The sequence below is a fragment of the Ahaetulla prasina genome, chromosome 8 (genome assembly GCF_028640845.1).
Source record: "Ahaetulla prasina isolate Xishuangbanna chromosome 8, ASM2864084v1, whole genome shotgun sequence".
Lineage (NCBI taxonomy): Eukaryota > Metazoa > Chordata > Lepidosauria > Squamata > Colubridae > Ahaetulla > Ahaetulla prasina.
Window position 1 is genome coordinate 16,440,659 of NC_080546.1, and position 25,126 is coordinate 16,465,784.

General features: G+C 37.2%; 1 protein-coding gene across 8 annotated transcripts in view; it reads left to right on the plus strand.

Moving 5' to 3' along the window:
- PTPN13 (protein tyrosine phosphatase non-receptor type 13) overlaps positions 1-25,126 on the plus strand; it is a 199,086-nt gene that overhangs the window by 30,791 nt on the left and 143,169 nt on the right. For all 8 annotated transcript variants that reach the window (XM_058192077.1, XM_058192069.1, XM_058192073.1 and 5 more), the window contains exon 2: positions 20,451-20,570. In XM_058192077.1, the coding sequence (XP_058048060.1) occupies positions 20,456-20,570 (115 nt within the window). In that variant the 5' untranslated portion in view covers positions 20,451-20,455. The remainder of the gene's footprint in view (positions 1-20,450; positions 20,571-25,126) is intronic.

Consider the following 25,126-nt stretch of genomic DNA (forward strand, 5'->3'; position numbering starts at 1 on the left):
CACATCACAAAAATGAAGCTAAGGAATTTCTTTACAGCATCAGGACAGCTGATGAAACATGGCCGTATAATTATATATAATAATGATGATCCAGAAACAAAGTCATAGAGACCATAGAATATCATCACAAAGCTTCATTTGCAAAAGATTATTGTTATTATGTGCAGGTAATCTATTTTTAGATTCACAGTCTAAGACCTGTAGAAACTTAATAATTCAAGTCCTAACCAAAGCTCAAAGAATTATTAAGGTAGTGTCTAAGGCTATATAGGCAGTTCCAAGCAGGGTGGAGATTGAGAAATTAGGATGCTCTGTTCTGATAAATTCAATATTTCTAGATATTAAGGAGGTCCTTTAGGTATCACTCCAAGGGCTTCAATCACAATTGGTATAAAAATAGATTTCTTCTTTCATAAGTGTTCAACTTTGATCTGCAAGTCCATATTATTATTATTATATACACAACACTGTGAAATCACAGCTGCCAGTTCTTTAGTTGCTTTGGCTTTCATATGCACTAAGTTCGTCCCAACAACCAAGGATATCATAATATAGCAGTAATAATATATGTACAGATCCAAGAAATGGGGCTTTTTATAATTAGCAAATGAAATGTTGTCAATGCATAGATTATCTAAGTGCCGTCCAAGATAATGTATGCCAATAACCACTGGGACCACCAAGGCTGGTTATGCCGTAATATTTAAATTTTGATTTTCAGATCTTGATATTTTCTGATCATCTCCAATTCTTTTTCTTCTAATTCTACTATATCCACTGGCATTGCCTCATTAATTATGCACAGTTTCTTCTTTTCAACCACTGTTAAATCTGGTATGTTATGAGCCAATGAGACTATATTTGGAAATCCCACAATATTTGAAACTGCTCATTTTCAACTGCTTTTTCAACTCCTATGTTCTCACCAATTTTTCATTATTGACATACAATAATTTTAAGAGAAGTTTCAATGAATCATATTAGAAACTGTATTAACATTATTGTTCTTAATCAGTTTGTATGATATTCTTGCATGAGCTGAGTATCTGATCTAGTGTTTCATCTGCTTGTTCTCACAATTTGCACAATTTATTATGGTTGGTCGCATTATCAACCTGATGATGGTGGTGATGATGATGATTATGGTGATTCAAAAAATTCCTGCCAGGCTTTGTCAGGAATCATCATGGTTATAGTTTTTGGACACAGTTGGTGTTATTCATGTAGATCCCTTGAAGCTGGCATCACTGTCTTATTATCAGGATACTATCTTGCAAAACTCACAGTTTTGAAACAACTATTAAGCAGAGTTGCTACCCAAAAGGCCATTGTGTTGTTGGATCTCATCCCATCTGCCAAAAGGTCCAGACATGGTACCATCCAATTTTTACTTTTACTCAAAATTGGGGGAATAACTTCATCAGTATCTGCTGGTGGAGGGAAGCAGAATTGGTCTGGAAGCACAGAAGGAAGATTGGCTACCAAGGCAGTGGTCAGATAAGAGAAACTTGAGCCCAGGCCAAGAAAATAACATGAGAAAGTATCTCAGGTACTTTCTTATGAACTTCCCTAGTTCATAAGAAATTAAAGTGAGGGACGGGAGTTTTGCATGATTCTGTTACTATAACTAATAAAAGTAATCTTCATCTAGCAGGCCTATTAAACTGGCAGCCTGCGGGCCAGACACGTCACGCAGGCCACACCCACCCTGGCAAAAAATGTCACAATACGTCACGATCCTGTTGTGACCCAGGCCCAAGTAGGTAGTAATAAACTTAGACCGTGGAAAAACAAACTTTATTCGAACAGCTGGGAAGTACTTCATTCCCAGCGTCGTTCAACTCAAAGTAAAACAAATGCCTCCTAACAAAATTCCTCAGTTATCTCACAAACCTTAGTCCAATTAGGCAAACTGCCAAAGGCCCTTCCTGGCAAACGTCCAGAAGCCACAAAAACAAAGATGTACACGAAGCAGAGGTTGAAGCAGAAGACGCAGCTACAACATTGTTTTCTGGCAAAGCTGAAACACAGGTGTTGGTCTGTTTTAAGCCTTATGGGAGGGACCAATCATCTCTTGACCTTACTCCCGAGTTGTCCTTTTTGCTTGAGCTGCTCTTGCCTTCTGGCACCTCTTCTCATGCGTGCATTAGGAACAGGCTCTTCCTGTTCCTCTGCCTCACTACTATCAGTCTCTGGAGGCTCTGGAGTCCGCACCTCACTTCTTGATGTCCCTGGCCTCACCTCAGCCTTATCACTGTCCGACTCCATTGCCAGCTCCGTAGGCTGCTGACGGACCACAACAGATCCGGCCCATGACGTGATTGAGTTTGACACCCATACTATATAGCAATGATTTCTTAGTCTGATCTAACTTGTTGGGCAGACATTGTCTGACTCAAATGAAGAGGTGGAAATGACTGTCAGGTCCTGATAAAGATTATTAATTATATCTTCAGTTAAAAGTGTGGAAGTTGTGATAGCTTTAAGAAGCTTACCCATTGTTGGCAGAAGCATGTAATGAATAGTAGGGCTTATGTGGAGAAATAAATATAGGTAACAAAAGAGATCATCTCCAAAGATTATTTTTCTTTTTTAGTTGATTAAAATATCTCTTTATTTAAATTACATTCTGGAGGTGGAAGCACTGCATTTCCTTCAGCACTTGTAAAGATTAAAATCCATTTCACATAACCTAATTTACAAAAAACATACTAAGCAGTACAAATATTTGATGGTAATAAAATATAGAGAATATATAAACCAGTGGCTTTGAGCAATAAAGGATTACCATCAGAAGTTGTAACATGGTAAGAAGTAACCAAAAAGGTATTTATCTCTAGCAAAATCTAGCAAAATTCTGAAATTGAAATTGAGATTATGGCATAAACTGGCTAAAAATCCCAGGGGTTATTGATACACTGAATGCCATCCCCAAAAACCTTTCATGGCACATTGAAAATACGGCAAGAGGTAACAAAAAATAGGGTGACATGGTGGCTCAGTGGTTAAGACGCTTGAGCTTATCAGTTCGAAAGCCGACAGTCTGAGTTCGAGACCCGAGTACCACGCAACAGGGTGAGCTCCTATTCTTGCCTTAGTTCCTACCAACCTAGCAGTTCTAAAGCAAACAAATGCAAATAGATAAATAGTTACCACTTCGGTGGGAAGATAATAGCATTCCATATGTTCAGGTTGGCCACATGATGATGGAAATGTCGCTCAGACAACACGGGTCCCTCGGCTGAGAATTGGAGATGAACACCACTCCCTTGAGTCAGTCACAATGGGACAAGGCAAACCTACCTTTTAACAAAAGTTACAAAAACAAGAGATTTCTAGCATGGAGAGTGTTGGCATATGCTCTGCAGATTGGATGCCATGAGAGCAAATACTCCATTCATGCTCAGCCACAAAAAAGGGCAGCTTTTCAAGAAACAATTTGGAGAACTGCATAAAAGTTGTTTATGGTTGAACTTTTATTTCCTTTGAGAAAACCTATTTCTTTTACGTATAGTGTATTACTCTTCCTTCCAACAGTGAGTGACCCACCTGCATTCAGGGATATGATTTACATTGCTATATATACTACGTAACCAGCTATATTGTAAATATCAGATTTTTTAATGTTCTTTCTCAGTAATATATAATCTAGACATCAGCCCTGGGCACTAGTATAGTCCTAGGAACTCGTTTTGATGCCCATGAGGATTTCTATCTTCCTGACTATAATTTTTTTAAATTAAAATAATGGGAAATTAAATACCAGCCTCTTGCACATTCTTTATGAACTAGTATACACCTGAGCTCTGCCCATACTTCATTCTTAATAAATAAAAATATTAGATGGTTGGTTGTCTATGCAGATTCTCAATCATTCAGGTCATGGTTGTGTGATGTTCTGCTCGTAACAATTTAGTGGAATATTAATATTCCTCAATAATTCCCTTCACCAAAAAACCAGGACTCTTCCAATTACGTCTAGCCTAAAGCAGGCCATTGCTAGTCCACAGAGCAATGGCCCATGAGTCCACCAGGCACTTGAAAGTTTCCCAAGCAAGAAAAATCCACCTGGCAAAATTAAATCCACAACAGAAGAGGGTCCATGAGGCAAGAAAAGTCCAGAATTCACAAGGGACGATCCCAAGTCAAGATACAATGTCAAATCCAAAGCAAGGCAGGAATCACAACAACCAGGAAACACGCAGCTAGGAAATGAACATGTTCCCAGCATCATTGTCCCTCTGTCTGCTGTGCTAAATAGCCAGCTTCTGGTGCAGCCCATCAAGACGGACAAAGCTGCCTTCTCACAGGTAATCTGGCTGACCTTTGCTGCTGCCTTTTCTCTGCCCCCTACATATTCTCAGACCACATTCAGAAGGCAGTTCCTCTTCTTCATCACTGACGACTGCAGCTGCATGCTTTCCCCACCTGAAGGCTGAGGGCTGTCCTGCTGCAGCTGTGCAGCAGGACAGCCAAATCCCTCTCAGCTGGCTGCTTGGTGCTGCTGATCAACTCCCCTCCTGACGTGCCTGGGATTGGTTCATCCTTTTCTGTACTGACATCTGGAGACCAGGGGTGTGTTCTACTTACCTTTGCTATCGGTTCGCATCATGCCCACGTGTGCCCGAAGCTTCTGCGCATGCGCAGATCACTTTTGATGATGTTCGGGTTAGTGGGCGGAGGCTCCCACCGGTTTTACTATCAGTTCTATAGAACCGGTCCGAAATGGGGGCAACCTACCACTGCTGGAGAGGTATCTGGAGAAGCGTCCCTGGGAATCATCACAGGTTGTCCCAAAGGTACTTTTCCAAAAGGCTACTGGAGTTTCTTGTTTTTTTTTTCCTTGGAAACATTTCGCTTCTTATCCAAGAAGCTTCTTCAGTTCTGAAGAAGTGAACTGAAGAAGCTTCTTGGATGAGAGGTGAAACTTTTTCAAGGAAAAACCCCCAAGAAAGTCCAATTGCCTTTTGGAAAAAGCACCTTTGGAATTGGATAGTTAGGGCAGAAATCTTTCTTCGGCAGTCTTGTGTATCTGCTTCCTAAAATGACAAAAGTAAATTGTTCTCGTAAGAAGGGCTGGAGTGAGTGGTAGTTTAACGTCTAATAAAGAAACATTTTGTTACTGACAATAGGTTCCCTTTTTAAAATAATAATTTCATTAAACATTACATTTAAAAATAAAAAGTAATATGAACTAAAAAATAAAAGAACAAAAAAAATGGGGAGTGCAAAAAATAAAAAATAATGAAAAAGTAAGAATAAAGGAAAGAAAAAGAAATATATAAAGAAACGTTTTCTTCGTCACAACAAGTATAAACAATTTTAGTAACTTTTATCAGTCTCTCTTAAAATACAACAAATGGGCTATTTTTCCTATATCTCATCCCTTATCTATAGAGAAATTCTTAAAGCTTCATCATTCAGTCCTGGTCAGCAAAAGTCTGTTAAAGGCTACCAGAGTAACAGCATATTTGTTTCAACCTGGTTTAAATAAACTAATTGTATATTCCTTCCCTTTACTTTCTCTTTAATCCCTTCGAATAATGTCCTAATTTTCATTTTTTCTTTGTCCCTTCTCACAAAATTCTTTGAACCTCTAATAAGGTTTTATATACCAGGCCATTCTTTAGTTTGTTATTTCCATTTTAATTACTAAGAGATCACCCACTTTCATTTGTATATCTGGTGTAGCATCTTTTTCATTCTTGTGGCCTGTCATTTTTAATTCCACCTTCAAATCAGTCTCAAGTCATGTTCAGTAAAACCTGTTCTTCTTCCATAACTTATTTTTAAACATAGTATCTAATGACAGACATTCTTAAAATTGATTTCTAAGTCCGTTGTCCACAAGTACTCTTCATTACAAGCAATACTAAACTCCATTTCGTATTACTAAGTCAAATTTAAGTGTTGCTCTTCTTCTTTAATTGTAATCTTTTAATTGCTTCTGGTTCCCTCTAGTGTCCAATCTTCAAAGTCCCATTGTATAATTTTTTTTAAAGAATTCCAAACACCAGCATTTTCCCAGGGAAATTAATTTCAAAATGTTATTTCAAATCCATCTGGACCCTTAGTCCATTTTTAACTTTCCAAAATCAGCACTCTAATCACCCTTTTGCTGTTTATTTATTTATTTTTAATTGTAAGTCCTTAAACTTGTATTTAAAACTTATTTCACTAAGAATTGAAGTTTGGTGTGCTAGTTAAGGTACTGTGCTATAAGCCGGGAAGACTGTAAGTTCTAGTCCCCTTTAGTTATGAAAGCTGACTGGATGACTTTGAGCCAGTCATTCTCTCTCATTCTCTCTCTCTTAGCCAAACCAACCTTATTATGGGGAAAATAGGAGGAGGAAGTATTATTCATGTTCACTTCCTTCAGTTATTTATAAAGTAATAAAAGCAGGATAAAACAAAAATCTAAATATGGCCACCAATCTATTTTTATTCCTTGTTTTCTTAGATCCTGTTCTGACTTTAAATTTCCAATTTTCATCTAATAGGTCCGAGTATCTTACTATTTTGTGTAAGTCCAATACCTTGGGATAGATCATGGCCTCCATCGTTGATATCCAAACTGGAACTTTCATATAGTGGGTTTTTTTTATAATATCCCAAATATTGATCAAAGCATTTCGCACTAGATGTCTCTGGAAGTATGTATGCATCTTAATTTTTCCTTCCCAAAGGAATGCATGCCATCCCAATTGAAGGTCATGGCCTTCCAGTATTAAAATTCTCTTTATTTCTTAGTTGAATCCAATCTTTTAACCAAGTTATTGCGGCCACCTGATAATATAATTCCCAATCTGGTAGGCCAAAGCCTCCTTTGGTTCTGGAGTCCTGCAGAAGTTAACATTTTATTTGGGCTTTTTTCTCCCGCCAAATAAATTTACCTATCATTCTATTTAAGTATTCAAAAAAAAAAAGGTTTCCCTAGCCTAACTGGTATCAATTGAAATAGATATAACAATTTAGGTAATATAGTCATCTTTATTACGGCCAAAAGTGATTAAAAAATGAGACTTTAGTAAACCATACATTCATATAGGCTACATTATGACTGTCAACTTAGTTGGAATTCCTCAATTCCCAACTGCTTGATTCATAAATCAACCATAAAAACTTCAGTTCCTGTGATGTGAATACAAGGACAGCTATCTAGAATGTATCTAGGTATTCTCACAATCTCTCTTTTTTCCAGGGAGGTTTTGCCAGCCAGAATTCACTTGTTTGGTGGCCACTCTCTGCCACAATGTTGTTCCTGTTCCTTCATGGACATCTAGTTTGCCATGAATCCTCACTAGAAATTAAAACAAAATGTTGAAAAACATCTTTAAAACAAATCATGGGTTAGTTGCAATCCTGATAAGAGGAGTGAACAAAATTTGAGGCTTGCAAGCTCCGCTTCCTTTTTCTTCTTTATCATAGAGATTAAGCAACTAGAGCCTATAATTATAAGGCTAATTCTTTAAAACTAGGCTTGAATGGAGTTGAGTAGTTTTTTCACACAAATATCTACTTTTGGTTACTCCCTGCTTTGTAAATTTCAATAGATTGATGTGGGATTTGTGTGTTTTCATGCTATTTTTCTTAGTAGCCTTGCTGGAACCCTTGGCAAACTACAGAAAGCCATCTGTGTTGGTTCACTATAATTTTTGTCCACTCCTACTTTATGATTGCCATTATGATGGGTGGGAGGATGATAAGACTTGGCAAATGAATCATATTGCTTTGGTGCCAAATGACAGACCTGCATAAAGTTATAGGTTAATCATAAAGTATGCAGTCAACTTTCTTAATTCCTTTGAAAGGCTAGGTAGTTATGAGAGTTGGTATAAAGTACTTAATCTGCAAGGGATGACACTAGAGTAAACCAGTTTGTCAGTTATTTTGGAAAGCAATAGCTATTTTTATGAATTTGCTCTTTCATTTATGCATAAGTCTACACCTAAAGTTATGTTTAAAAACAGTTCTTATTTAATGTATAAGAACATCTTTCTCTTTTTTAATATCACTTCATATCTTATATATACACACACAATGGAAATCACAAGTGAGATTGGGAAAGAAACTGTAAATTGGACTCAATTGAAGAAAACAATGAGAAGACCAAAGATGCTTTTTCAAGAGGCAACTGGACTTTCTGGTTTTTCTTTGAAGATATTTCACTTCTCATCCAAGGAGCTTCTTCAGCTCTGACTGGATGGTGGCTTCTTCAGTCAGAGCTGAAGAAGCTTCTTGGATGGGAAGTGAAACGTCTTCAAAGAAAAACCAGAAAGTCCAGTTGCCTCTTGAAAAAGTACTTTTGGGACAACCATGACTTGGATGACCGAGAATCTCCATAGATAATGAGAAGACCAGCATCAAATATCAGAGAATTTTGGAAATCTGGAAACAGACTATTATTCTGTCTTTGTGCTTATATGTGAAGTACTTTTTCTGACCCATGTTCTTATATGCTTATGGTTTTTAGCTTTTTAGAACCCAAAATGCACCAGATAAGATCTCTTTTAAGTTAACCTCAATGCCTGGTGTTTTCAACCACACATCCATCACATTTTCTTGGCAGACATATAGAACTGGTTTGGCATTGCCATATAATGAGGTGGTTTTCCAGCTTCACCCTCTAATCCATCCCTGGGGTGGGGGGGCTGTCTTCCATCCAAGGAGTATAGAGCTCAACCCTTCTTAGCTTCTAAACCAGGTGCTGTCATTTGTTGAGACTCTTCTTTGGATTTGGCTTAGGGCTATTTTTGCCCATTTTTTGCAAAAAACATTTAGAAAGCAATTATAGGTAGTCCTTGACCACAATTGAGCCCAGAATTCATGTTGCTAAGTAAAACAATTAAGTGAGTGTTGACCAATTTTACAACTTTTCTTGCCACAGGTGTTCAGTGAATCAGTGCAGTTTATTTTATTTTTATTTATTTATTTTGTCACACAGTATATATAAGCATAAGAATGAAATAACTATACAATATATAAGCACATATATATATGTATAAGTATGTAATAACTATATTAATTGGATATAACGAAAGGAAACAATAGGACAGGAACAGTAGGCACGCTTGTGCTCTTATGCACGCCCCTTACAGACCTCTTAGGAATGGGGTGAGGTCAATAGTAGACAGTTTTTGGTTAAAGCTTTGGGGATTTTGAGAAGATACCACAGAGTCAGGTAGTGTGTTCCAAGCATTAACAACTCTGTTACAGAAGTCATATTTTCTGCAATCAAGATTGGAGCGGTTAACATTAAGCTTAAATCTATTGTGTGCTCGTGTATTGTTGCAATTGAAGCTGAAGTAGTCTTCGACAGGAAGGACATTGTAATAGATGATTCTATGAGTTAAACTCAGGTCATGTCGAAGGCGGCGTAGTTCTAAATTTTCTAAACCCAGGATTTCAAGTCCAGTGGCATTAGGTATTTTGCATTCGGAGGAGTGGAGAGCTCTTCTTTAAAACATTTTTGGACACGTTCAATTGTATTGGTGTCAGAAATGTGGTATGGGTTCCAGACAGTCGAGCTGTATTCAAGAATTGGTCTAGCAAATGTTTTATATGCTCTGGTTAGTAGTGTAGTGTTTTTGGAGAAGAAGCTACGCAAGATTAGGTTTACAACTCTTAAAGCCTTTTTTGCGACGTAGTTGCAGTGGGCTTTGGCACTTAGATCATTTGATATGAAAACTCCATAGTTAGTTGTAAGTACTAAGTGTAAGTTAATAACATGGTTGTTAAGTGAATCTGGCTCCCCCATTGATTTTGATGGTCAGGTTACAAAAAGTGATCACAAGATACTGAAACTGTCATAAATATGATCCAGTTACAAAGAGTCTGAATTTTGATCACATGAACATGGGAATGTTGCAGTGGTTGAAAGTATGAAAAATGGTGATAATTATGTCTTCTGTTTTTTTCAGTGCTGTTGTAACTTCAGTTACTAAACGAATGATTGTAAGACAAGGACTACCTGTTTATATGCGGTTTTAATTCAACTGTAGTTTTTTCCCATTTATATCATGGGTGAAAACATGGTGTGTGTTGCTATCTCCTTGATGCCTTCTTCCCAAGTCAGTAAATGCTACTATAGGCCTTTCGTGTCTCTACGCTAACTATAGAACACTGGTAGTATAACAACTCTGGAATGTTTTTCTCTTGGTGCCAGTATGATAGGCATCAGAGAGAAGGGTGATTAGAGTTCTTTGTGAGACATTTCTTTGGTGAACCCTTGGGCTATTTGCAGATACCACGATGCCTTTAAATACTTCTTACGAAATTGTCACTAATGAGGATGAAAATTTCAGATATGTCTGCAGGATTACTCTCTCAAGCTAGTTGCAACTTGCAAAAATGAGCTGTTCTGTCTTAAGATAATTTTATACGTGCCGTTTTGAAAGGACTGGTTGGGAGCTTGGGTTCCCTTGCATAAAAGGAGAGCTGATTCCACAATCTTAATTCCGTCTGGCAGTATTATAACCCGAGTTGTTTTAAAAGGCCCAAAACCTGAACCAGATTTCTAGGGATCCCGGGATCTAGAGATGTTATTGATAATGGCAACTTCTTCCAGAACCTTGAAACAATTCTATCTGTCCTTCAGAAAAATCTCAATTCGCAATGAACCAGGGGGGGGAAAAAAGAGAAAAAAGCTTTTAAATGCCGCCGAAACAGCTGTGTGATTTTAAGTCTGTGGTCTCTGTAAGTGTTTCGACAGGTTAAATGGGTAGGAAAGTCCATTCTTAGTTGTTCTGTTAAGAACCATTTATAAGTATCCATGATTTTCTGTTGTCAGGTAGAAGTGAGTCAAGGCCAGGCACTTAATCTTCCTTGGAGGCATACAGCATTTTTTCTAGGAAACTGATTCATCATAGGTCATCTGTGGGATACACAGAGACCATTCACGGAAATATCTTATCAGGGACAGCGATCGGTTTTTGACGGGGAGGCACATTCCAAATTCTGAGATCATGCCAAGTATCCAAAATGGCTGCCATAGAGAAGGTGGGACTTTACAAAATAGTTAGCAACAAAGCAACTATTTACTAAGAAGGGGGACGTCTGTACCAATTTGCCAGCATCCTCTGTTGCTTATCCAGCTGCTTTCTACGATCCTTTTTTTCCCCCCCGTGAGCAAGTAGGGTTCAAAAAAAAAATCCTCTGGTTTACAGCTAACTATCTTTTGAAGAATATTGTATTTGGGATGCTTAGAAATATATAAGAAAATAACAGTTATTCTGGGCTCAGCAACCATTTGAAACTCTCAGCAGACCTACTGGAGGGTACTTACAACCTGGATTCAAAATTCTGATGGTCAGGGCCTTCCCCGTGGTCACTCAGTTTGGACACTCAGAATGAGGCTGCACTTATAGCTGTTTTGCAGCATCCCCACAGACACATAAATACTTATTTATTTATTAGATTGGTTTGCCACTCATCTCTTACGTAGAGACAACTTACACAACACCTGATGAAGTAAAAAATAGCTCATAAAAAATGTGCCTTTCAATCATGTTAGATAGTCTAAAATATTGCTAACAGACTCCTTCTGATTTTTGGCTACTGTAAGGCTTTCTTCCCACAATGACATTAGTTTGAGTAATTCCCATGAAATATATAATGACAGTACCAAAGGACACTGGGGTTTCTAATTGCAATTTCAGTGTTTTACACAAAATTTGTTTCTTGTTAAACAGTATTGAGATTTTCAATTGTCAATGACATACAATTGCTTAGAAATGAAGTGAAATCATTGTTTTTGTTGTCTTGTCCAGAAATCCTCACATCTAGAAGGGTGAACAGGAGAAAGCTGGTTTAGAATATTTTAAGTGCTTGTGGCATTTTGAACAAAGCTTTGTTACATGGGTGAATCAAGCTTGTTTGGTTCAAATAATCAGTTATGAGCAGAATCAAGAAAGGATTGTGTGATTAAATATTACTAAACAAACAAGACATCTTTGTCATAATTAATTATTGACCAGAAAAAAATAAACAGTTATTAATGGTAGTAAAGAAATGCTAATAACTCTTCAGGTCATCCATTTATTTGAAAAAGATCTACTGGTGATTAAGTGTCTGGGAAATTCTGTTCATCACTTTTATTAATTATCAATTTTATCATTGATTCTATTACATTTAAAAAATGAAGATTGCAAGGAGCAGATAATGCATCTAATCGAACAAGTTGTATGGAGAAGACTAGATAGCCTATTTTTACATTCAAATGTAAGAATGGAATCCATCTCTTAATATAAAGAACATGAATCAAGAATTGTAATTATTTAAGGACCATTCTTGTTAACAGGGATTACAGTATAATATAAATCTTTTATTACACTCATAGCTCTGCATAAGAGGGATATAATACAAACAATTAATTTGAAGAGTATGTCACTTGTTAGTCAAGAGTAATTTGTATTATGATAGTTTTATAGTTAGTCATATATTTACTATGTTTTTATTTTTAATATTTTTATCCCATTTTATAGATGTGGTACCTAGTTTTAAAAATGTTTTCATTCAGTTTTATAGTTTTTTAACATGTTTTTTAACTTTTGTACTAGGTTTTAAAATTATTAATTGTTTTAATGGATCTCTTATGCTGGTTTATGATGGTAATAAAGATTTGTATTACAGGGCTTAAGCTTAATTCTCATCTTTATCTATCAGTCCTGAGCAAGGAAAATTGCTGAATTCATCCTCTGAAGAGGGTGTGTTCCAAATTCTCTCTCTCTCTTTTTCTTCTTCTTAAAAAAGTTTGATTGCCATTTGTGCAATGGGAGATTGGTTTGGTTTCACAGGATACATCAGAGAAACAAGTTCCTCTGGTTGAATCTGGGAAGGGAAAAAAAAGAGGTGTGGTTTGTGGAGGAGAAAAAAAAATCCATTGTGAAATCAGTTTGGTGTGAAAGATTGAATGGTGTGAATCAGTTTGATGTGAAAGCTGAAAACTTGGTGAATTTTGACAGGCAAAAGTTGAGCCATTAACACTCCATGACCTCACTATAACATTTAAGGCTCTCAGAGAGAGAATAGAACTTTCAATAGTCTGTTTACATTAATATTAAGGAAGCTAGCTAATCTACTATATAAGAATAAGTCAACATACTCAACCAAATGCATGAGGACTGCAGTTCTCTTTCATTGATTTTTTTTATTCCAGTGGACTATAACTCAGTCTAGATCAGGGGTGTCAAACTCGATTTCATTGAGGGACACATCAGAGTTGTGTTCGGCCTCAGAAGGTCAGGGGTGGATGTGGCCAGCTCAACATCACTTGTGTCGGGGCACCTGTGGTGGCCAAGTGCTAAGGAAGGACTTCCTGAGACCTTCCCTCACTCTATAACCTCCTTCCTTCCTTTTCTTTTTCCTTCCCCGTTTCCTTATTTTTCCTTCCTTGCTTTCTTCCCATCTTTCCTTCTTTTTTTGGTCTTTCCTCTTTCCCTTTCTCCTTTCCTGTCCCTTCTTGCATGCTCAAATGCAAAAGGGGAAACATTTCTCATTTTGTTTTGTTTTTACTTTGTTTTGATAGCCCTCCGCCAGGAAAAACAGAGCCCGTGGGGACCGCACATGGCCCCTGGTACCCTGTTTTGGTCGTGATGGCCTCTTGCAACCCTCCACCAGCAAAAACGGGGCCAGGGGGCCTTGTGCAACTGCCCCGTTTTTGGCTGTGATGGCCTCCTGCAGCCCTCTGCCAGCAAAAATGGAGCTTGGGGGGCGGCGCATGCAGGAGGCCATTGTTGAAAATGGGGCACTGGGGAGGCACTGCAGGCCGTCCCTTTGCCCTTCCAAACCAGTCCTGTGGACCAGATCTAAGTACCTCATGGGTCAGATCTGGCCCGTGGGGCTTGAGTTTGACACCCCTGATTTAGACTTTGGCTACAAGAGAAAGTGAGAGAAAGGTAGAATTGTGTGAAGGAATTCTAACTTCTAATCTGCCATAATCAGGAGGCAACAGGTCAGGGATCTTAGTGTGAGCATGATGTTTGACAAACGATGAAGGGATTTCTTTCGGTACTCTCATGGCAGGTCATGTCTAGATTAGGGACCGGTGTATGAGTTCAATTTTCAACCCTCCACTCATTATGAAACCAGCAATCCAGTGGTTTTTGGTACAATTAAGGGAAAGATAACAAGAGGGTAATAACCAGTTTTAGATTTTAGATTGGAGAACATCTTTCAAAATTGAAAGAATAATTGCACAATGAGATTTTTATTTCTTTTTGGGTTGCTTTCAAGAGCAGAACTCAGTGGACAGCATAAATATGGGTGACTGTCTGCCCGCTTTTTGTTCCTTATGGTCCCCCCCTTTTTTTTTTTTGTTTACATTTATATCCCGCCCTTCTCCGAAGACTCAGGGCGGCTTACAGTGTATAAGGCAATAGTCTCATTCTATTTGTATATTTACAAAGTCAACTTATTGCCCCCCCAACAATCTGGGTCCTCATTTTACCTACCTTATAAAGGATGGAAGGCTGAGTCAACTTCGGGCCTGGCTTGAACCTGCAGTAATTGAAGGCTACTGTGTTCTAATAACAGGCTACTAACAGCCTGAGCTATTACGGCCCCTATTTTTTGTACTCTTTCTAAAGCCGTATATTTTGTATTGTTTGGGAACTAAACTAAACCACCATTGCTATGAAATGTGTAGAAACAGTAAATGTCCTCTTTTGAAGTAAGTAAGCATGGATGCTTTTTATCCAGGGTAAAACCATGTGATCATAACATACCTTTTGAGCAACAAACCCTGTTGTTGGCATTGGTTCTTCTGGAATTCCACAAGATTTGAAGGTCCCCATGACGATCATCCTGCTTTAATCATTTCCTCATGTGCCATAGTCCTACTGTAAACTACTTATCCAGCAATAATTAGCTTTGGGAAGGAATTCCTGCTGACACCAGCAAAATCTTTCTTCCTCTGGCTAATAACAGTTTGGGTAGCACACACATTTCTGAAGGGATTACAGTGGATAGGGAAAGAAGTAAACTAACCCAACATGCCTTGGTCCTAATCTTGTTCATTTTCTTTCTACCGCATCCTTTTAAAATTGCACGTGAAACATCCACATACATATTGCATACATTTTGGACCCGGACATTTTTCTATGAATCATTTCATTACTTTTCTTATGGTAGGGCATTCAGCCTTTTTTCTAGATTTTCTCTTTGGTTTGACTTGATTCACTTGCCTTTCATGTCCCTTATAATTCCACAGGCTATCCAAATGTCAGCTAATTTCTGGAATCCTGAAACCATGTTATGAAATTACAGCATCACAGTGCCTGTCTTTGTTTAAATATCCTGGAAGGAGCAGAGAAATTCATGTATCTATGGGGTGGGGGGTGGGGGAAAATAGAATACAATTTCTTGACATATTTGTGGATTTGACAATGATGAACTTGTGCTTTGGAGATCAGAAATAGCATGACTGCAATATTCTGAGGAACATTATAAAGATAATACTCTCGTCTCATTGTGCAGAGTGTGATTGATTTAGGAGCGTAAGAATGGGATCATACTTCCCTTTCCTCCTCCTCCTCCTCCTCCATCATCCATTTTCAAGTCACTTTTGCCCTTCAACTCTCCAGTGTTTTCCTTGATTTTCTCCCAACAGCATCTGTAATAGCCAGATTATATTCTACTATCTGTATGTATTGCTTTTCTTGAATTCACTATCAGAGCAAATAAAACATTGTCAAAGTAAATTTATGGATGAAAATGAAAGGTTCTTAAGAAACCAGTGGCACTGTCAACTTGATGTTTTATCTCCCAGACATCTGTACCACTACATAGTTCTTTCTGCAGGTCTACATCTGTGACACACAATTCTTGGCAGTTCATATTGATGGAATTACAACTGAGTATGAAACTGCTTCAGGCATTTTTGGTGAGCTTGAATTTTTAAACAGAAGCTTTTACTTCTATTTTGTTACATGAGCTTAACCTTTTATGCTGAGAAATACCAGAATAGCAGGACCCAGCCCCAGATTCTGACAGATTAGATTGATGCCTCTTACTCCCACACTTGTGTAAAAAACCAGAAAAGTACCTTCAAGTGCGGTTGTATCAGCTTTTCACTGTTGTGTACCAATTTTTAGAATATTAAAATCCTTTCAGTATTTGATGGTTACAGGACATGCTGATTTTTTATATATATTTTTATATTTTTTTAAAGCAAACATACAAACAAACAATACATTTTTTCTGAATAGAGCATTGACCGAGTCAAAATTTATACAGCTTATAACATAAGTATTTCCCAAATATATATATTTCAATTTCTGCCATAATATTCTTTTTTCCTACTTTTTTATTTTTCATCTCTACTTATATTTAATATATAATCAATATTATTATCCACCCTAACTTCCAGTCTTAATCTTATTTTGTATCATTATCTTATTTCTCAATTTATCACATATATTTCTCAAAATCACCACATTTGTAAATTATCATCAATTTGTTTTCTCTTATTTTCTTTTTTCTATTGAAACCCTTTAATTTAAACATAGTCATTTCCATCCTTAGTTTCTGTTTTTTTTATTATAGCTTGATATTTCACATTTGTCTCTTAAAGTCAATTGTTTTCTAAGGTGGACCAATTTCTCATTTCTTATTTCTCTATTAATCGTTTTACCATTTTACAAAAAACAATATATTTCTTCAAATTTGTTTTTCATACCACCTTTTTCAGATACAAACATTATCTTAATCTCTTAATCATCTTCTTTTTCTTAATTTCTATTAATATCTTATTCAATTTCAATTTCACTTGAATTTCCATATCTTAACCCCTTCTAAATACATACAATACTGATATTAATACAAGTCATTTAATTCTATACGTATATAGCATATTTCCTTTCCTCCTTTCCCTTGTTTTTCTCCATTCTACCATTCGTATTACACAATATATTTCATATTACAATCACAAATATTAATAATAATACAGTTCTCTTATTATTATAGGTATATATCATATTACCCTTCCTCCTTTCCATTAATTACTCCTTTTAACCATTTTCTCTTGGTCCATCCAGAAATCCACCTCTTAAAATTTTCCTCCCTTTATCCCATTCTCTCATTTTCTTTTCTTTTTCTACTTTTTATTTTTCATCTCTACTTAATATTTAATATATAATCAATATTATTATCCACCCTAACTTCCAGTCTTAATCTTATTTTGTATCATTATCTTATTTCTCAATTTATCACATATATTTCTCAAAATCACCACATTTGTAAATTATCATCAATTTGTTTTCTCTTATTTTCTTTTTTCTATTGAAACCCTTTAATTTAAACATAGTCATTTCCATCCTTAGTTTCTGTTTTTTTATTATAGCTTGATATTTCACATTTATCTCTTAAAGTCAATTGTTTTCTAAGGTGGACCAATTTCTCATTTCTTATTTCTCTATTAATCGTTTTACCATTTTACAAAAAACAATATATTTCTTCAAATTTGTTTTTCATACCACCTTTTTCAGATACAAACATTATCTTAATCTCTTAATCATCTTCTTTTTCTTAATTTCTATTAATATCTTATTCAATTTCAATTTCACTTGAATTTCCATATCTTAACCCCTTCTAAATACATACAATACTGATATTAATACAAGTCATTTAATTCTATACGTATATAGCATATTTCCTTTCCTCCTTTCCCTTGTTTTTCTCCATTCTACCATTCGTATTACACAATATATTTCATATTACAATCACAAATATTAATAATAATACAGTTCTCTTATTACTATAGGTATATATCATATTACCCTTCCTCCTTTCCATTAATTACTCCTTTTAACCATTTTCTCTTGGTCCATCCAGAAATCCACCTCTTAAAATTTTCCTCCCTTTATCCCATTCTCTCATTTTCTTTTCTTTTTTTTTCTTTTTATAATCATTATGTCTTTTCTTCTGTATCTTTCCTTTGTCTTTTAAATTCTTTATTCATCTAGTTTGCCGTAAATTCCCATCTGATCTATTCCCCTTTTTTTTGCCTAATCCTTTCCCCTTTTCTTTTCTCTCTTGCTTCGTCCTATCCTCTCTATTTTTGCTACTATTAATCCCAATGTAATCATTAAAAATATTTTCCTCTAGCCTTTTCCCCTTTCCTTTTCTTCCCTTAGTTTGCTTCTTTCTTGTAGGTTGTTTCCTCCTATCCATTCTCTTTTTTTTCATTATTACTCCCAGTGTAATCATTTAATTTTCCATCATCAATGTCTTTATCTTCAGTGCTGTTTTCTTGTTTCTAGTTCTTAGCCTCTTTATCCAATTGAATATGTTTTGACACAGTTTCTAGTTTTCTATCAAGATTAAATGATACACACATCATTTTGACCATCTCAATTAGTTCCTGCCACATTTTAACGTTCTGGTTTGTTTTTAACTCCAATTTACAGTTTTGTTATTTTCCACCTCCTTGTTGTCGAGATCAAACAGCTTAAAAGAAAACAAATTAAAGGAGGATACTTTTGTAGCTTTTGTAGCTCAAGGTCACTGTAATTTTTTCCAGATTTCAAATTGTTCGTTGTAATGCTTTTTTTCCGCCAGCAGATGGCTCTCTCCAATCCACAAGTTTCAAATCAACAAAGTCACAAAATATCCAATTTGTGTATTAAGTCCACTTATCAAGTGCTTTTCAAGTTTCTTCTTTCTCTTCTTAATTTTATATATCCCAAATTCCAGTTTAAAATCCAATTGAAAAATTTCCTTTGTAGGGCTTTTCTATTTTGAATTTTTCTTTGTTCTTCCTTTAAAGTTCAAAACTTTTAAAATTATGTCCTATCTTGTTCAGAAACTATTTTCTTTTGGGTTTCTTTTTCTTATAATAATTTTAATATCTCCAAATCTAATTTCCAATCCAAATATCAAGCTCCATTCTGGGCTTTAGTGCTTTAACTTCGTTTTTGTTCTTCTCCCTCCATTAACATTCCCCAATGCCAATTAGCTGCTATTTCCTCGCGGGGACTTCTTTTGAGAATTTTAAAATACTTCTTTTTTACCTGTGAGTTGGCCAATCACTCACCCGGTACCAATACTCCATCCAAAACATCGCTCCTGCACAAATCTTATTCTGATTGCTCCAGCTTCATGACGGTCGTAATGACGCCCGCCCCTGCCACCATATTGAAGACTTTCCTCTGATCTCCAAGGTCGTCCAAGATGCCTCTCCTTCTTCACCGTCCCTACAAGATGGATCCAGTCTGAAGACCCCCTCAACAGCGGTTTGTCCAGCTGGATTTTCTCCAGGCTCGTCGGAGCTTGCTCTTTTCCAGTCAGTCTCGCCGCACAGCTTCCGGTTTCTCCTGGACATACTGAATTCTCATTGGACTATTCTGATTTCTCTATCCCTTTTACAATATATTTTGATGAAAAAAAGTTCGTGCTTGTACTTATTCTTCTCCTAACCCTTTTGCTATTTCCTTCTGACTATCATTGTGTAAGAAACTCAGCTATTTTTACTGTGAGCATATAAAGTTGAAGTCCTTAAAATGTTTTCCATTTACATTTCAGTGTTTTTTTTATTTATATTACATGTAATAGGATATCTCCTATCTTATGCATATATATTTTTCTTCTAGTTATATGGATTGGGGATTTCTTACATACCCACAGGGATTTTAATCTTTTTTCTCTGTATATGTATATGTTTTTTCAACTTATAACTACAAAAATACATTTACAAGAGTGTACATAATGCTTGATGATAGAAATGATGCATAGGTGGTCCTCAGGTTATGACCACTCATTCAGTGACATTTCAAACTTATAATAGTACTGAAAAAATGGCAGTTACAACTGATCCTCAGAGTTCTGATTGTTGCAGTGTGCCCGCAGTAACATGAGTGTAAACCATATTCTGCTTCTGGTTTCAAATATACATAACACACGCAGTGAATATGGAAATTAGCAGTTTACCTCAAGGTCAAGGAGGTAACGGCAGACAAGGAATATAAACCAAAACAGTCTCAGAAAAAAAAAGCTCGCCTGAATGGCTTTGCTTTTAACAGGAACATGCAGAAGAATAGTCACAATCCAGTCCAAATTTCAAGAGCCATGTCAGGGTTGTTGGCCAGTCCAGAGATCAGAATTTCACAAGCAGAAGCCTCACAAATGTCACATAAGACCCAGAGATCAGATGGTTGATTCCAAGGAAGAATCATGGATCAGGTCTACCTCTTAAATCAGGCTGCAGATTTGTGATAATCATAACATTATAGTTTCTGAACTTATCTGAAAGCTTTGATGGGAGAAAAACCAAAATATATATGCAATGATTTGTTATAAATTTAATGTGGAAGCAAGGCAAGTTGGAGTTATAGTTCTGTCCATCCAAATGACTGTTGCCTTGGAATAAAATTTGTCCTACATTTAGTACAAATGCCGAATGGAAAGAAAGTACTGATGCCTTCTTGAACCAGGATTGTCTTGTTTTGCTTTCTCAGATAAAATGCATGTGTCATTAGCTGAAGCCCTGGAAGTTCGGGGTGGACCACTACAGGAAGAAGAAATATGGGCTGTGCTGAATCAGAGTGCTGAAAGCCTTCACGAGTTACTCCAAAAAGGTAAGGCCTAGATTTTAGCTTCAATGTGGGTGTGTTGGAATAACTCCACATGGGATGGAAAATAATACAAAGGACAGAAAATTTTAATACCTAATCCAACATGTAGAAATGGTTATGGTTAGGATTAGGGTTCAACTTAACTTTTATCTGCAAAATTTAAATTCCTCGTTAAATGGAGAAGAAATATGCCAGGTACATCCATCGTCTCAGTGACTCTGTGTATTAACCAGGACTTGGAATAGAACACATTCCTCTGGCCATGTTGATAGCATTCTTTCTGATTATCTGAGACCTTGTTTTGGCTTTACCTTCGTTGATTCCTACCACACATGGTCACTTTAGAAAGGAGTGCAGTCCCTGCATGTGAAAAAGAGGACTTGTTTTAATGAAATAGGTATTGTTTAATATGTTTAATTGATTTAATTTAATTTAATTTAATTTAAATTTAATTAATTAAATTTCATTTAAAGATGAAATCTTGGGTTTAGAAAACTTAGAACTCCGCCGCCTCCGACAGGACCTGTGTTTAACTCATAGAATCATCTATAGCAATGTCCTTCCTGTTAAAGACTACTTCAGCTTCAATCACAACAATACAAGAGCAAACAATAGATTTAAACTTAATGTTAACTGCTTCAATTTTGATTGCAGAAAATATGACTTCTGTAACAGAGTTGTTAATGCTTGGAACACACTACCTGACTCTGTGGTCTCTTCTCAAGATCCCCAAAGCTTTAACCAAAAACCATCTACTATTGACCTCACCCCATTCCTAAGAGGTCTGTAAGGGGCGTGTATAAGAGCACAAATGTGCCTACCGTTCCTTTCCTATTGTTTTCTTTCATTACATCCAATCAATATAGTTATTACATACTTATGCTTATATATATATGTTTATATATTATATAGTTACTTTCATGCTTATGCTTATATATACTGTTGTGACTAAATAAATAAATAAAATAAATAAAAATAATGTTTGGATTATCATTTAGGACAGTGATGGCTAACCTTTTCTGGACCAAGTGCCAAATGCACGCAGGCATGCCTAAACCCCCCAAATGCAATGCATGCATCCCCCTGTGCATGAGCAGCAGAGACCTGAAGACCAGCTGCCCAGTGGGAGGTGTGCGTGCATGTGCAGCGGAACTGAACTGGGGTGATGGCTCACATGCCATCAGAGAGGGCACTGCGTGCCACCTCTGGCACATGTACCGCAGATTCACCATCACAGATTTAGGAGATAGGTTCATTTAACCTACCACTGGTTGAAGACCTGAATATATTAGAGAACATGGAGAAGGTCAAAAGATAAACTACCGGTAATAACTTTTAGTTCCAGCCTTTTAAAAAGATGCATTGGGGAAAAAACCAAACCAAAGATATGCATTCCTATCTAAAGACTTCGGAAATCTGACATGCATATGACATGCTTTGGAACTGTTTCAAGAAGCAAAGCCTGAGGCAACCACACCTTCTTTATTTAAACTTCTTAATGTAAAAAGTAATCTCAGAGGTCAAACTCTTGTATTCTTTCTGTCTTTTCTCCCTGCCCAAAACTGAAACCCCCAGACTTCATTACCTTCTCTCTGAATGTAGAGGTGAAACATTGAGGAATCTCAATGCATATAAACACAACTGTGAACAAATAACAGAACAGAATAGAATTCATTATTGGCCGAGTGCAATTGGATACACAAGGAATTTGTCTCTGTTGCATAAGCTCTTAGCGTACATATAAACAACATATATTTTGTTTTGTGAACTGAGCAAATATACAAAATTAATTTTATTCCTCATGTTTGTTAACTTTATGCTAAATTTCTCTATTAAAACTTTGCATTGTGCCAGCTACAGTACCTGCTTTGGAAAGAAAGAAATATTTAGAAATATTTCTCTAGGCTGTAGAGACGAGAGGTAGAGTAATAATATTGCATAGCACAGAGGTCCCCAACCTTTCTGGCCTGGCAGGGGGAAGAGGAGGGGGGATGGTTCTGTTACCTGATATTTCCTCTGAAATTCCCCCTCTGATAAGTTGCAGCAGGGATGGTATGTTCCAGCTCCTCTCAATTCGAAAATTTTTTAAAAAGATTTTTAAAAATGATTCAAAAAGAATCAAAACACAAAATACAAGCTGAGTGGACACAATCTTATAGATGACTTTCAATCTGTCAAGGACCTTGGAGTACTCATATCTAATGATCTAACTGCCAAAGCCCACTGTAACAACATCGTCAAAAAGGCATTAAGAGTTGTAAACCTAATCTTGTGTAGTTTCTCCGGTGGTATTACACTACTAACTGGACCGTACAAAATGTTTGCTAGACCAATTCTCGAATACAGCTCATCTGTCTGGAACCTGCACTGCATATCGGACATTACTACAATTGAGCATGTCCAGAAATATTTCACAAGAAGAGTCCTCCTGTCTTCTGCTCACAACAGAATCCCTTATGCCACCAGGCTTGAAATTTTGGCTTTAGACAACTTAGAACTACGCTGCCTTCGGTCTGACCTAAGCATAGTACATAAAATCATCTGCTACAACATCCTATCTGTCAATGGCTACTTCAGCTTCAACCACAACAATACACCAGCACACAATAGATACAAACTTAAAGTGAATCATTCAAAATCTATTGCAGAAAATATGACTTCAGTAACAGAGTTGTTAATGCCTGGAATGCACTACCTGACTCTGTGGTCTCATCCCAAAACCCCAAAAATTTTAACCTTAGACTGCCTACTGTTGACCTCACCCTAAGGTCTGTAAGGGGCATGCATAAGAGCACCAGCTGTCCTAATGTTCCCTTTATTTGTATTATTTTATGTATTCAATTCATGTGTATACTTAAATATATTATCAAATACGTACTTGACAAATAAATAAATAAAAATATAAAATTAAGCAATGTCATTTGAAGCAGCAGGTGATGTGCCATCCCTGTTGCTGCATTGCGCTAGGGATTCACATTTCCCCCTGAGATTCAGAGGCCCTGACTTTACTTGCCTTTCATAAAATCCTGAAGATCTGGTTTTTCCTCAGGCACTGGGTCAATTGGTTTTGTGAATCTGATTGTATTGTATTGGGAAGGTGGGGTGGAATTGCTGAATTGCCTCTGACATAATTGTTTGATGCCTTAATATATATTTCAATGGGGTTTTTAAAATAGTGTTATTTCTGTTTTAACCATACACCATCCTAAGTTGGAAATCAAAAGATTGACTATATCCAGTAAATAGACAAAATAAATAAATAACCAAGTGCACATTAAAGCTATCTTTCTCTAGGAGAACTTCATACAATTTCAGTTTGATTTGGCTCAAGCTTTGTTGCTTTGCTTCCTAAATCCAGAATTTTCAATGTGCAAAGCAGTATTAGATTGACAGGAACATCTCTTGAGTAGATATCAGGGGTGAAATCTAACAGGTTCTGACAGATTCTGGAGAACCGGTAGCGGAAATTTTGAGTAGTTTGGAGAACTGGAAAATACCACCTCTGGCTGGCCCCAGAGTGGGGTGGGAATGGAGATTTTGCAATAGCCTTCCCCCAGGAGTGGGGAGGGAATGGGGATTTTGCAGTATCCTTCCCCTGAAGTGGAATGGGAATGGAGATTTTGCAATATCCTTCTCCTGGAGTGGGATGGGAATGGAGATTTTCCAGTATCCTTCCCTGCCATGCCCACCAAGCCACACCACGCCCACCAAGCCACGCCCACAGAACCGGTAATAAAAAAGTTGGATTTCACCACTGGTAGATATGTCAAGATTTAATATGTACTGTAATGTTCATGACTAAATTCAGGGTATATACTACAAATCCTTTCCATAAAACTTTAAAATGCCTCTCAGAGAGGTTTTTTCGTCAATGTTTGGGCATTTATGCTTGGAGATTTCTAGCAGATATCATTTGTAGCAAATGAGGCACAGTGGTTAGAGAGCAGTACTGCAAGCTACTTCTGCTGATCACCGGCTGCCAGCAGTTTGGCAGATCGAATCTCACCAGGCTCAAGGTTGACTCACCTTCCATCCATCCGAGGTTGGTAAAATGAGGACCCAGATTGTTGGGGACAATATGCTGACTCTGTAAACCGCTTAGAGAGGGCTGTAAAAGCACTATGAAGTGGTATATAAGTCTAAGTGGTATTGCTATTGTTATAAGACAGTGATGGCTAACCTTTTTGCTGTCGCGTGCCAAAAGTGGGGAGAGTGTGGGTGGGTCACGTGCGCAAGTACCCACACTCATAATTTAATGCCCCCCGTGCATGCATGCGTGACCCCCCCCCGCACTCCCCGCTTTTGGCACCTGACGGCAAAAAGGTTACAGGTGGGCCTGGTAGGCCTGTTTTTCGCCCTCCCCAGGCTCCATAGGCTTTCTTAGAGCCTGGGGAGGGTGAAAACGGCCTCTCCCCACCCCGGAGGCCCTGCGGAGGCCAGAATCATTTCTTTTCCCGACTTCTGGTGGCCCCAGAAGGCCCATTTTTTGCCCTCACCAGGCTCCAGAGGTTTTTTGGAGCCTGGGGAGGGCGAATATGGCCTCCCCGCCCCCCAGAGAC